At 57.4% G+C, this 12,826-nt stretch overlaps 1 protein-coding gene across 2 annotated transcripts in view; it reads left to right on the top strand.

Moving 5' to 3' along the window:
• Nucleotides 1-12,826, top strand: part of MRC2 (mannose receptor C type 2) — a 55,160-nt gene that overhangs the window by 40,649 nt on the left and 1,685 nt on the right. For both annotated transcript variants that reach the window (XM_059908910.1, XM_059908909.1), the window contains exons 10-28: nucleotides 1,059-1,174; nucleotides 2,073-2,221; nucleotides 2,868-3,085; nucleotides 3,788-3,930; nucleotides 5,029-5,131; nucleotides 5,397-5,535; nucleotides 5,648-5,683; nucleotides 5,943-6,103; nucleotides 6,191-6,258; nucleotides 6,977-7,077; nucleotides 7,379-7,515; nucleotides 9,824-9,938; nucleotides 10,059-10,222; nucleotides 10,391-10,499; nucleotides 11,011-11,249; nucleotides 11,389-11,557; nucleotides 11,641-11,790; nucleotides 12,110-12,229; nucleotides 12,419-12,598. In XM_059908910.1, the coding sequence (XP_059764893.1) occupies nucleotides 1,059-1,174; nucleotides 2,073-2,221; nucleotides 2,868-3,085; nucleotides 3,788-3,930; nucleotides 5,029-5,131; nucleotides 5,397-5,535; nucleotides 5,648-5,683; nucleotides 5,943-6,103; nucleotides 6,191-6,258; nucleotides 6,977-7,077; nucleotides 7,379-7,515; nucleotides 9,824-9,938; nucleotides 10,059-10,222; nucleotides 10,391-10,499; nucleotides 11,011-11,249; nucleotides 11,389-11,557; nucleotides 11,641-11,790; nucleotides 12,110-12,229; nucleotides 12,419-12,598 (2,617 nt within the window). The remainder of the gene's footprint in view (nucleotides 1-1,058; nucleotides 1,175-2,072; nucleotides 2,222-2,867; nucleotides 3,086-3,787; nucleotides 3,931-5,028; nucleotides 5,132-5,396; nucleotides 5,536-5,647; nucleotides 5,684-5,942; nucleotides 6,104-6,190; nucleotides 6,259-6,976; nucleotides 7,078-7,378; nucleotides 7,516-9,823; nucleotides 9,939-10,058; nucleotides 10,223-10,390; nucleotides 10,500-11,010; nucleotides 11,250-11,388; nucleotides 11,558-11,640; nucleotides 11,791-12,109; nucleotides 12,230-12,418; nucleotides 12,599-12,826) is intronic.

The following is a 12,826-nucleotide window of genomic DNA, read 5'->3' as shown; positions in this document are numbered from 1 at the left end:
TAATACACATACACACAAATACACACATATGCACATGTACACACACATACACGAACACATACACCTACACACACATACGCACATAGACACACACAATATACACATACACATAAACACACACAAACACATAATACACACACACACACACCACTTTCTCCTCTGCGCTGGCTCCTGCCCTGGGGGCTGCCTCGCTGTCGCTCCCAAGCTGCAGCCCCCACCCACAGGGATCCCACTTGAAGGCTTCCTGGAGGCAAAGGCCCTGGCAGGCACCTGGTGTCATCTCAGGAGGAGCAGGGCTGTGGCAGGGACAGACACAACCTCTGTGATGTGGGTTCCGGTCTGGGCTCCACCTGCGCTGTCTGTACAAAATCAAGCCACGTAATTCTGAGCCTCAGGTCCTCCTCATCTGCAAGGCAAGAGCAGAGAGGCCCTCAGGGTGGCCCAGGGGACAAGGGGTCGGTGGGGTGAAGCCTCCCCGGCCTCATGGGGGCGGGGGTAGCGAGCCAGCCGTGTAGGAGGGGTGGGCTCTCTTCTGCAGCTTTGCTGCCCCTCGCCGAGGGTCTGTCCCCCCTGCTCCCGGGCCAGGCGCATCCTCCGTGTACTCCAGCTTTTCCAGGCCCCTGAGGATTACCCAGCCCCCTCCACATCCTGGCAGCTCTCCCAGCTTTCTGGCTCTGGTTCCCCAGCCAACTGGCAGTTTTCCCACTGCGTCTCTTGGTTCAAACACCCAAGAGAGGAATCCAGTGGGCCACTCATCTTTCTTGGCCGGGCCGCAGGCCGGTGACTGGCTGTCTCCCGATCAGCCACCCGTGGGCCATGCTTCCACCCCGGGCCTGGCAGTTGTGGGTAACAGTAGGGAGGGGAGTGTGGAGTGACAAGGTGCAGAACACAGCACAGGAAGAGCCGGCTCTGGCGTCAAACCAGTCCCCTCTGTTCTGTGCCCAAGCCTGCAGAAAATTCAGTGGTGCCACTGATGGCACCTGCACCCCAGGATTTATGGGTGAGAGAGGAGAGTCCTCCCCCCAGACACCCCTTTTCTGCCCACTCTCTTGAGCCAGGGTTGGACGTGGCACAGCCCATCCTGCTACTGGCTGGGAGAGGACCAGGTGACCTACAGTGAGGCCCGGCGCCTGTGCACCGACCACGGCTCTCAGCTGGTCACCGTCACCAACAGGTACAGGAGAGGGGCCAGCCCTCCCCTATGTCCTGGCCTAATGTGGTCCTTCCTCCAAACGGGGCAGCATCCTGCCATCAAGTGCAGAGGGACGCGAGTCCTTTGAGCTTCAACAGGCTCCAGGGCCTTTTTCTAATATTGTCACCAGAATGACTCCTGTTTATTAAGCGACCCCAGCATGGGACAGGTCCTGGGCAGGGGCAGGGGCAGGGGCAGGGGCAGGTCCTGGGCAGGGGCAGGAACAGGCATAGGTTTGGGCTGGATGCCCCAAAGAGACCTTGGCTGTGTCTGATTTTCTCTCTCCTCAGCAAGGCATGGAGGTGAAGACAGTAGAAGGGGAGCTGGGTTGCTGTGTGTCAGCTGCAGGGTCCCCAGGGGTCCCCACTTCCCTGAGCAAGTTTCTTTTTTAAAGCATTTCTTAATTTTTTAAAATTAGTTTATTTTATTTAATTTATTTTTGGTTGCATTGGGTCTTCATTGCTGTGCGCGGGTTTTCTCTAGTTGCAGCGAGCAGGGGCTACTCTTTGTTGCGGTGGGCGGGCTTCTCATTGCAGTGGCTTCTCTTGTTGCGGAGCACGGGCTCTAGGCGCGCGGGCTTCAGTAGTTGTGGCACGCGGGCTTCCCTAGTTGTGGCTCGCGGGCTGTAGAGCGCAGGCTCAGCAGTTGTGGCGCACGGGCTTAGTTGCTCTGCGGCATGTGGGATCTTCCCTGACCAGGGCTCGAACCCTTGTCCCCTGCGTTGGCAGGCAGATTATTAACCATTGCACCACCAGGGGAGCCCCCTGAGCAAGTTTCTGATTGGGTGCAGCACCCAGGCTCCTGGAGCAGGGCGTCTGGCCTGTAGCCCAGGGAGTGGTGGGGGGCGAGCTCCCTGCCTCGACCAGCCTCTCTCCCGCAGGTTCGAGCAGGCCTTTGTCAGCAGCCTCATCTACAACTGGGATGGCGAGTACTTCTGGACGGCCCTGCAGGACCTCAACTTCACCGGCTCCTTCCGCTGGCTCAGCGGGGATGAGGTCATGTACACCCACTGGAACCGGGACCAGCCCGGTGAGCCCCTCCTCCACAGCACCCGCGCAGCCCCCTTCTTGGACTTTCCTTGGTGAAGCCAGGAGGCCGCGGTGGACCAGCCCTGCCACAACCGAGACCCAGGGCTTCACAGGAAACAGATCATTTGTACAGTGTGGTGATGTGGTTATAGGAGGACAGGCTCTGGAGCCAAACTGCCCGGCTCAGATCCTGACTGTGCAGTTTATTAGCTGTGCATCTTTGAGCCTCAGTTTCCTCATCTGTCCAATGGGGATAATGGTACTTTCCTCACAGGGTTGACATGAGGCTTGATTGGGTTAATATATGTAAAGCCCTCAGAGTAGTGAGCATACAAGTGCTCGCTATTACTATTACCATTTTAAATTCATCGTCTTTTTTAACCTTTTCAAGAACCTGATGAGGCAGATGATGAAACAGGCTCAGAGAGGTTAAGCAGGTTGCCTAAGGCCTCACAGGAGCAAACAGAGAGCTAGGCCTCTGCCTCCATTTCCTTCCTCCCCATTGGGCCCCGACTCCACAGAGCATGTCCCTGCAAAGATGGCTAAGCTGATTCCCGGTGCGAGGGCCGTGGTGGTGCCCCTCGGGGAAGTGAGGGAAGACCGATGAGTCCTCCTCAGCATGTGGGTCTCCCTTCTCCCTCCTCCAGGGTACAGCCGTGGGGGCTGCGTGGCCCTGGCCACGGGCAGCGCCATGGGGCTGTGGGAGGTGAAGAATTGCACATCGTTCCGGGCTCGCTACATCTGCCGGCAGAGCCTGGGCACGCCAGTGACGCCTGAGCTGCCTGGGCCAGACCCCACACCCAGCCTCACCGGCGCCTGCCCCCAGGGCTGGGGCTCAGACCCCAAACTCCGGCACTGCTATAAGGTAGGCAGCCTGTTGGCCTGGGGTCGGGGGAGAGAAACAAGAGCAAAGAGGCAGCATCCCTGGCGGGGTGGGTGGCCCCAGTGGGACCCAGCGATGATCCAGGCAGGCGGGCCCCAGAGAAACTTACAGACAACAGACAGAGGTACTTTCTGTTGAAACCCTTTTGTCAGTGGCATCTGAGGCCTGGTGCATAGTAGGTGCTCAATAAATATTTGAGGAATTGAAAGAACCACAGAGACCATCGGTTGCGGAGGTTCCCAAATGTTGGGGCCAGGCTGGCTGCTCTTTAGAATTGCCTGGGGAGCCTGATTTAAACAAATCTTCCAGGCTGTCGCTATGGAGATTGGGATTCAGTGGGTTGTAGTGGGGCTTGGTAATCTGTGTTTTTAAACCCTACTGGGTTTGGGAGCCACTGAGGTAGTCCAGGGTCTTTTAATTACAGGAAGAAGCTGAAGTCCAGGGAGGGGAAGGGACTTGCCTACAGCAAATTGTGGCTCTGCTGGGATAAGAGCCCTGATTGCCCCGCTGGTTAGGGGGCCATCTCTGGGAGATGCCTGTGCCAGTTTCCCTCCCCTGGGGCTCCCTCTCTGATGAGCAGGATTGTCCAGTGAGGTCCCAGCCCCCTTCCCCACTCACGTCATGGGAGGGCAGGTGTCCCGGGGGGAGGTGGGCTGGGGAACAGCTTGGACTCTGCTCCTGCAGGTGTTCAGCGCGGAGCGGCTGCAGGACAAGAAGAGCTGGGTCCAGGCCCAGAGGGCCTGCCAGGAGCTGGGGGCCCAGCTGCTGAGCCTGGCCAGCTATGAGGAGGAGCACTTCGTGGCCAACATGCTCAACAAGATCTTCGGGTACTGAGCCTGGGGCGGTGGCCCATGTGCACATGAGTCGGGCTCTTGCTTTTGCTGGGTAGGGTGAAGGCGACCCCAGGGCGGTCGGTTCCAGGGCTTGGAATGACCTGTGCATCTGCTACTAATGCCAGGCCCATCCTGACCCCCCCTCAAGTAACCCTGGTCTCCCTGGAGTCAGAGACCCTGGGTTGCTCACCAGAGCCAGCAATACCCCCTGAGACTCACAGACTTTTACACAAGTAACCGCCCTCACCATCCCTCCTTCTCCATGGCAAAATCTCCAAGCTGATCCAAGTGAGCGCCCCCCTCCTGCAACCCTATACCATCCCATAAGAGCCCACACTTTCTCAATAAACAGCTTTTTCTCAGAGACAGGAATAGAAAGGCTACAAAAGTGAGCATCTGCCTGCGGGGTCCCTCCAGAGCCCTGTCTGTGTCCTGTGGGTTCCTATGACATACAGCCCTACAGCCCCTTAGCCTTGGGAAAAATCCAAATGGATCCAGGCTTCCTGACATCTTAATTCCAGGGATATCTCCTCCCAGCAAACAGCACAATTACATTATTTGACTAGTAATTATAATAGCTCGTGTCAGTTGCTTCTCACCATGTACCAGGTACTGCACTAAACATTTAATCCACATTCAAGACTCTTCTCAATCCTACTAAGTAGACATTATCCCTTGTGGGCTGTTAGAGAGGTTGGGTTATTTACCCAAGGTCACAGAGCTGGTCCCTGGGTGACCCAGGACTGGAATCCAGGTGTATCTGATTCTACGTCCCCAGGTCTATGCACCGTCCCCATCTGCTGCCTAAAGTGAAAGCCTGCAGTCTTGCTGGCAGGGCAAACCCCACCCAAAGGGAAGCAAGGGAAGGGAGCCAGGCCACCTGCCCGCCGTGAGCGGGGCGCCTGGTCCAGCTAGCCCAGTTCTCTTTGGGGAGAGCTTTTTAAGGGTGGCCCCAACAGTGTTTTGCCCGGTGAGTGTGAAGCCCAGGTCGAGAGGCCCCAGGCCCTTGGGACTGCCCAGGTCACAACCGCAAGGGGCCCCTATAACTCTCATCCCCATGTCTTCTGTCTTCACCCCCGGGTTGTGCTAAAGTGAGTCAGAGCCCGAGATCCACGAGCAGCACTGGTTCTGGATCGGCCTGAACCGTCGAGACCCCGGAGCGGGGCAGAGCTGGCGCTGGAGCGATGGACTAGGGGTGAGGAGGCCTGGAGGAGGCGGGGCAGGTGGGCGGAGCCTGGGCGGGCGAGGTTTGGGTGTGGGCGTGGTCTTTCGGAGGTGCGCGAGGTTTAGTAGAGGCAGCGCCTCTGGCCAGAGCTGGCAGGTAAGGGAAAGGGGGTGGGGACCGTCTAGCCCAGGTTGGGGGTTCCTAGCTTATGCCAGGCCTCTGGTTGGTCTGTTCTGGGGGTCGGTGCAGCCTGCGCCTGGTGCCTGAAACCCCTCTCCCCTTCCGACCTCATCAGTTCTCTTACCACAATTTCGACCGGAGCCGGCACGACGATGACGACATCCGGGGCTGTGCAGTGCTCGACCTGGCCTCCCTGCAGTGGGTAGCCATGCAGTGCGAGACGCAGTTGGACTGGATCTGCAAGATCCCTCGAGGTTGGGTGGGGCGGCGCTGGCGGACCGGGCATGGGACGAAGGGCGGAGGGGGCGGGGGTCTAGGGGAGGGTCTCTTTTCTCTGCAGCGTCTCTGTCCCTGTTGTCTCCATAGGCACGGACGTGCGGGAGCCTGACGGCAGCCCGCAAGGTGAGGCACCCCGCTCCCCACGGCGGCCCGGAGTGGGGAAGGGGCGTCACCTCCTGGGCAGGGCCTGGCCGGGACAGAACGAAGGGGCTTAGGGGTTTGAGCCGAGGGAAAGGTGATGGGGGCACCCTACTGGCCCAAGTCGGAAGGGCTCGCAGGCCCGCCTGCCTTGGCTGCCCTGGACCCGCCTTGTCCTCCTTGGGCTGGGCGGGCAGGCAGCCCCAGCCTGGCCTCCATCCCCACGCCCCCTCCGCCCCCGCAGGCCGGCGGGAGTGGCTGCGTTTCCAGGAGGCCGAGTATAAGTTCTTCGAGCACCACTCCACGTGGGCGCAGGCGCAGCGCATCTGCACGTGGTTCCTGGCCGAGCTGGTCTCCGTGCACAGCCAGGCGGAGCTGGACTTCCTGGGGCACAACCTGCAGAAGGTGGGCAGGCTAGCGAGCAGGGAGGGCAGGCCCGGGAGCCAGGGAGAGGGCCTGCCAACCCTCACCTGCCTGCCCGGCTTCCCCTAGTTTTCGCGGGGCCAAGAGCAGCACTGGTGGATCGGCCTGCATACTTCAGAGAGCGACGGGCGCTTCAGGTGGGAGCCCTGGCGGGGCAGCGGGTGCGGATGGGCAGCGGGGCGCATGCGTGGATGGCTAGCCTCAACCCAGGCTGGAGGTAGGCAGGCGGCACAGCATACAGAGACAGACAGATTTGGATTTGAATCCAGCCCTGCCCTCCACTGGCTGTGTGGCCTTGAGCAAGTGACTTAACCTTTCTGGGCCTCGGTTGTCTCACCTGAAAATGAAACGAGGCCTGCCTGGTAGGATCATTGTGAGGATGAGAAATGAGGTGTGTGAATCCTTAGCATGGCATCCAGCACATTATCGGGCACTAAATAATGGCAGCTCATATTATGCGGGGGTCACTCATGAATAAGGTCCCCTCAGGACGTGGGCAAGAACATAGGATGGTGCAGAGGGGCCTCTTTGTATTCAGGGCCCACCTACCATGCGTGAGGCATGGAAGGACCAGGAGGAGCACGTGGGTGTCTGAGCATAGCGCTGCCCTTGGACCCCTGCTCTGGGGTCCTTACACTTCTTTTCTGGTTAGAGAAATGCATGCCCAGGAAGGCTGGCCCTTACCTGGAGGCGCCAGGTCCTTGGGTTCTAGCTGCACTGAGCTCAGTAGCCCCACTCCTCAGCCTACGGCCACTGAGCCCCTGGTGTTGGGCCCTGGTCCCTGCCCCCTCATTGCTGCATACAGGGGAGCACGGTGCCCAGTGCTGCAGTCATCCCTGCTCGGTGCCATTGCAGATGGACAGATGGTTCCGTTATAAACTTCATCTCCTGGGCACCCGGCAAGCCTCGGCCCATCGGCAAGGACAAGAAGTGCGTGTACATGATGGCCAGCCGAGGTGAGCGCAAGCTGGGGCAGAGAGAGTGCAGAAGCTGAGGGGAGGGTCGGTGTTGGGGGCAGTGAGGGGAGCCTGCGCAGGGGCCCTAGGTCTCTTCTCATTCTCCCTGTCCCCACAACCCAAGAAGGGCTAGACCCAGAGAGGGGAGGGCCTGTCCCTGTGATCCAGCAGCCACAGAGGACTTGAGTTCAGAGCTGGACACAGGGACCTGAGCCCCAGCCCCACCTCCTCTCAGGGCATGAGGCCAGGGCGCCGGCAGCCATGCCCTGCCCTTGGGGTGACTGCTCTTCTCTTTCTGCAGAGGAGTGGGGGGACCAGAGGTGCATGACAGCCTTGCCCTACATCTGCAAGCGCAGCAACGTTACCAGAGAGCAGCAGCCCCCAGACCCACCACCCACAGGCGGCTGCCCCCCGGGCTGGAGCCAGTTCCTCAGCAAGGTAGGAGGGGGAGAGGAGGCACCCAAGGCGAAGGCTGAGCCTCCGGAGTCCTCGCCCTTTGGCAGCATCAAAGTCATGGCCTCCTGCCTGTACCCGCCACCCTCTCTTCTGCATGGCCCCAGTGCCAGGGCCAGACTCCTTGGAAACTAACTCAGCGTAGTAACACCTTCTCATTCACCAGGTAATGATGTTGCCCATATAGTTTGGTGAGTTTCCTAGATCCCTGGTCGCCAAACATCTGCTTGTTGTTTTTTTTTTTTTTTTTGGAGCCACAGTGCAGCCTGAGAGATCTTAGTTCCCCGACCAGGGATCAAACCCGTGCCCCCGACATTGGGAACGCAGAGTCTTAACCATTGGACTGCCAGGGAAGTCCCCAAACATCTTGATAATGAACTCCTATTAAAATGTTGACCATACAACGTACGTATGTGTGCATTACATGTGTGTATGTAAGTAAATATATATTTACTTCCATACTAACGTGACTGACGTCATATATAGATAAATATACACAAGAACAAAACAATATAAAGCATGAGCTAGAGATTTTTAAATAGTATTTTTAATTTTTCAAAATTTTCCTTTTAGTGGTATGAAAATATTTTTGTGCTCACTCAAAATTTATCAATTATAATAATTATTACTATTTAAATAATTTTGATAAGAGCAGAGTGATTGCATATACTTCATTATTTGAAAAAATCTTAGTTTGACACTTTGTGATTCAGACTTCACAGGTCTTGTTTGAAGTTCAATTCTTGCCCCGCCCCGCCCCCGGCCATGTGGCATCTTAGTTTCCCGACCAGGGATCGAACCCACGTCCCCTGCATTGGAAGCACAGAATCGTAACCACTGGACCACCAGGGAAGTTCCCTGAAATTCAAATTATTTTAAAACATGGATTGAATGGTTATTGTAGACGAAAAGATTACCTCACGAAGACAAATAGATCAAGATGAAAAAAGGTCATCCATCATTGGCTGGGCTTTCTAAGTCCTTCTCCCTATTTTCCAGTCCTACCAATTAAACAAAGGTTTTTGTTTAAAAATTGGTCAGTTTCTGCATTTAAACTAATCTGCCTTATAAACTAATCAGAAGAGCTGATCAAGAGAGTTTAAAAAAAAAATCCTTGGAAGATTTTTTAAAAACAACATTTAGAAAATTCTCTTCCCAAGTGTTTTGAGTGTGCAGCTAGGAAAGTTTGAGACAATAAAATGAATTAGAATGGATATGCATCTAAATACGTTTTCAAAATGTTCCCTCTAGGGTGTGAGTTTCTTTCCAAAAGTGGTTACTTCCTGACCCTGGGGCTCATTCATCAGACCTGATTAGACCTTCATTGTTTTTACATAGTGTCTGAAAGCGCTTACCCCAGAAAGAGAAGGGAAAGAGAAGGGCGCTATTTCCTTGTGGTTTGCGCTGGCATCGTTAGGATGAGCTTCGATCCATGCCTTCTTTGCAGGACATTGTAAGACCACTTAACCCCTACTGTGAGGATTAGATTAGTTAACACTAGATAACATAATCCATAAATCTTTGTCATACATTGGCTTGCAGCCCACCCATAGTGTCGTGGAGCTCTCACTGTCTTCAGAATATCCAAGCAAATATTACACCTTTTCTGCGTTAAAAAAAAAAAAAAAAAAAGAGTAAGATGTGTATTATTAACATCTTGGGGAAAAAAACAGAAAAAAATGAAACTAAAACTCATCCATACTCTCCAGAGATGACCACTATCAATATTTGTTACTCCACTTCCTGACTTTTTCCATGTAATTGAGATTATACTAAATAACACAATTTTGTAGTCAACTTTTCTTTCTCAGTATTATATTTTCAGCATTTCCCCATGTCATTAAATTTTTCCAAAAGCTTATTATGACTTCTTCCACCTAATTTAAAACAAAATATATTATATATATGTAATTGGTCCCTTTCTTAATTTGTTAGCATCATTGTAATGATACAGTAACTCTGTCAAAAGCCTTTGGAGTGTGCGAAGCTGAGAGCCAGACAGACCTTGTCCCCAGGCATGGCCCAGGTGGTGCTGTCATAAGTGGTAGAGCATTTGGTGGCCCCGAGAAATCTTCCCACTTAAAAATTCCCCAGAGTGTGGGCAAGTGTATGTGAATCCGCTGTGCCCGGTTGAGAGGGTGCCGGAGACCCAGATGTCCTGGTTCTCGTGTTTTTCTCTCACAGCCCCCAAGCCTCCCCCAGGGCCTGCGGCCGAGGGGTCCGCAGTGGAGTTTCTGGGGGTGTGGGACGGGGGCGGGGAGCAGGATGCAATGCCTCCCCCTCCGCCCCACAGTGTTTCCGAATCCAGGGCCAGGACCCCCAGGACCGGGTGAAGTGGTCGGAGGCACAGTTCTCCTGTGAGCAGCAAGAGGCCCAACTGGTCACCATTGCAAACCCCTTAGAGCAAGGTAGGGCCAGCCCATGGGGAGGCCCCGTGATCCTCTGACACCGTCCCCCCAGAGGGCTAGAGCAGAGCGAGGAGGGGGCCGCCCTGTCGCTCATCACTCTCTCTTCTGGGGGGACTGTAGCATTCATCACAGCCAGCCTGCCCAATGTGACCTTTGACCTTTGGATTGGCCTCCACGCCTCGCAGAGGGACTTCCAGTGGGTGGAGCAGGAGCCTCTGCGGTACACCAACTGGGCCCCTGGGGAGCCCTCTGGCCCTAGCCCTGCTCCCAGCGGCAACATACCGGTGAGGAGGCCCCTCCCCACTCTCTCCTTTGCCCTCCACCCCCACCCTGCCCTGCAGTGCTTGCCTGGGGACCCCCTTCCAGCCTCCTTGCTCATAGTACAGCCTTCTGGGGGCAGTGGCACAAGCGGGCAGCTGCCGGGGCTCCCCTGAGCAGCTCCTTCCCCCCAGACCAGCTGTGCGGTGGTCCTGCACAGCCCCTCAGCTCACTTCACGGGCCGCTGGGACGATCGGAGCTGCGTGGAGGAGACACACGGCTTCATCTGCCAGAAGGGCACGGGTACGTGTCACCGGGGAGCCTGGAAACCCCAGCCCAGGACTGGATTCCCTGGGCCGTGCCAGGAGGAATGGGACATGGTCCCTGACCTCAGAGGGCCCCTGGGGCCACCCCCAGAGCCTAGTCTGCTTGGAAAGCAGATGGGCAGAAAGGCCAGGCGCCGATCAGAGGGACAGGCAGTGAGCACCAAGGGGTCTCAGGAGGAAGGTTTGGGGTTTGCAGGGCTGACCAGGGAGAGCTAGACACTGGGCATGCCTGGTGGCAGGGGCCCTGAGGTTCTGTGTCTGAGGCTCCTGCAGCTCCGTGCTCATGGTTGAGCTTTAGATTGCTCACCCCTTTATTAGTAAGAACGTATTGTTATTAATAACAGCAATGACTGACACTGAGTCAAGCACTGTGCCCAGAGGAGAGTTGGTCTCTGCCTGATGTCCGGCGCTCCCCGCTCCCGGCCTCATGCCTGGGGATGGGGTGATGGGGGCAGAGCCCGGCCTGAGCCCTGCCCCCTTCCCTGTAGACCCCTCCCTGAGCCCATGCCCAGCAGCATCGCTCCCTGCCCCGGGCACTGAGCTCTCCTACCTCAACGGCACCTTCCGGCTGCTGCAGAAGCCGCTGCGCTGGCACGACGCCCTCCTGCTGTGTGAGAGCCGCAACGCCAGCCTGGCGCACGTGCCCGACCCCTACACCCAGGCCTTCCTCACGCAGGCTGCCCGAGGGCTGCGCACGCCGCTCTGGATCGGGCTGGCCAGTGAGGAGGTGGGCACCAGGCTGGGCCCACTCCCCTGATTTCCCTCCCTGCCTCCTCCTAACCCCGTGCCTTACCTGCTCCCCCCCAACACACGCCCCCGCCCCGGCTGGTCCCCTTCCTCCCACCCTGATGGCTGTCTGTGCCCAGGGCTCCCGGCGGTACTCCTGGGTGTCTGAGGAGCCGCTGAGCTATGTGAGCTGGCAGGACTGGGAGCCCCAGTACCCGGGGGGCTGCGCCTACGTGGACATGGATGGGGCCTGGCGCACCACCAGCTGTGACACCAAGTTGCAGGGGGCTGTGTGTGGAGTTAACGGAGGTGAGTGCCCACCCGCTGGGGCCGAGGGGTGGGCCGGGGGTAGGCCGACCCTGGGCCACTTTCTCAATCCTGCACCGCCATAGGGCCCCCTCCTCCCCGAAGAATAAGCTACCACGGCAGCTGTCCCCAGGGGCTGGCGGACTCAGCGTGGATTCCCTTCCGGGAGCACTGCTACTCCTTCCACATGGAGCTGCTGCTGGGCCACAAGGAGGCGCTGCAGCGCTGCCAGAGAGGTGGGCCGGGCGGGCGAGAGCCCACATGTGGGCGTTCCAGGTGGCGACCCCTCTCGTGGACACTCAAAGACCCTGTGAATGCAGTCCCCGTGCTGCGGTCTACCTGTCGGCAGCACTCACACATTAAGTGCCCCTCATGTTGCAATACGCACAGACCACCCGTGACATAACGTGTGTGACTATAACCCCCTTCCATCCACGCACGACTCCACGCCATCCTCTCCTCTGGCTGCCAGGGAAGAGGGCGGGGGCCTCTCTGGGGGGCTCTGCTACCCCGGGGAGACCCGTCTGCCCTGACGTGAGCCTCCTTTGTGTCCAGAGGGTGGGGTGGTCCTGTCCATCCTGGATGAGATGGAGAACGTGTTTGTCTGGGAGCATCTGCAGAGCTCTGAGGGCCAGAGTCGGGGTGCCTGGCTGGGCATGAACTTCAACCCCAAAGGTGGGTCCCTGTGTATAGGATCAGGAGGGGGAGGCCTCAGGCGGCAGGGGCGATGCCCTCCACCGGGGCTTGGTGGAGGTGAGGACCTGAGGAAGGTGGGAGTTGGTTCTAGAACAGGCCTGCTCTCTCCCACCTGCTCCAGTTTGTTACCCGCCCCCGCAACGCCCCCTCAGTGCCTTCTTCCCACAGGAGGTACCCTGGTCTGGCAGGACAACACAGCTGTGAACTACTCCAACTGGGGGCCCCCGGGCCTGGGCCCCAGCATGCTGAGCCACAACAGCTGCTACTGGATCCAGAGCAGCAGCGGGCTGTGGCGCCCAGGCGCCTGCACCAACATCACCATGGGTGTGGTCTGCAAGCTCCCTCGAGGTGAGCGCCCGGCAGGCACACCCGCGGCTTCCTGCCACCCCCAGGCATCTGGTGCTGGGTGGGGCCCCGACTGCTTCTCGTTCTGCAGGCAATGCAGTGGATGGGAGAGAATAAACAGACAGGCCTGGGGCCTTCCCCTGGGATTAATTAGTCTGTAGGACTGGGCCTTCCTGCACATTTCCAAACTAGACAGCAAACCCGTCATTTTGTAGTGGTTAAAGGCAGGGA

This window comes from Balaenoptera ricei, chromosome 20, assembly GCF_028023285.1.
Source record: "Balaenoptera ricei isolate mBalRic1 chromosome 20, mBalRic1.hap2, whole genome shotgun sequence".
Taxonomy (NCBI): Eukaryota; Metazoa; Chordata; class Mammalia; order Artiodactyla; family Balaenopteridae; genus Balaenoptera; species Balaenoptera ricei.
Note: the sequence above shows the minus strand (reverse complement) of the source record. Positions and strands in the feature narration are given on the sequence as shown.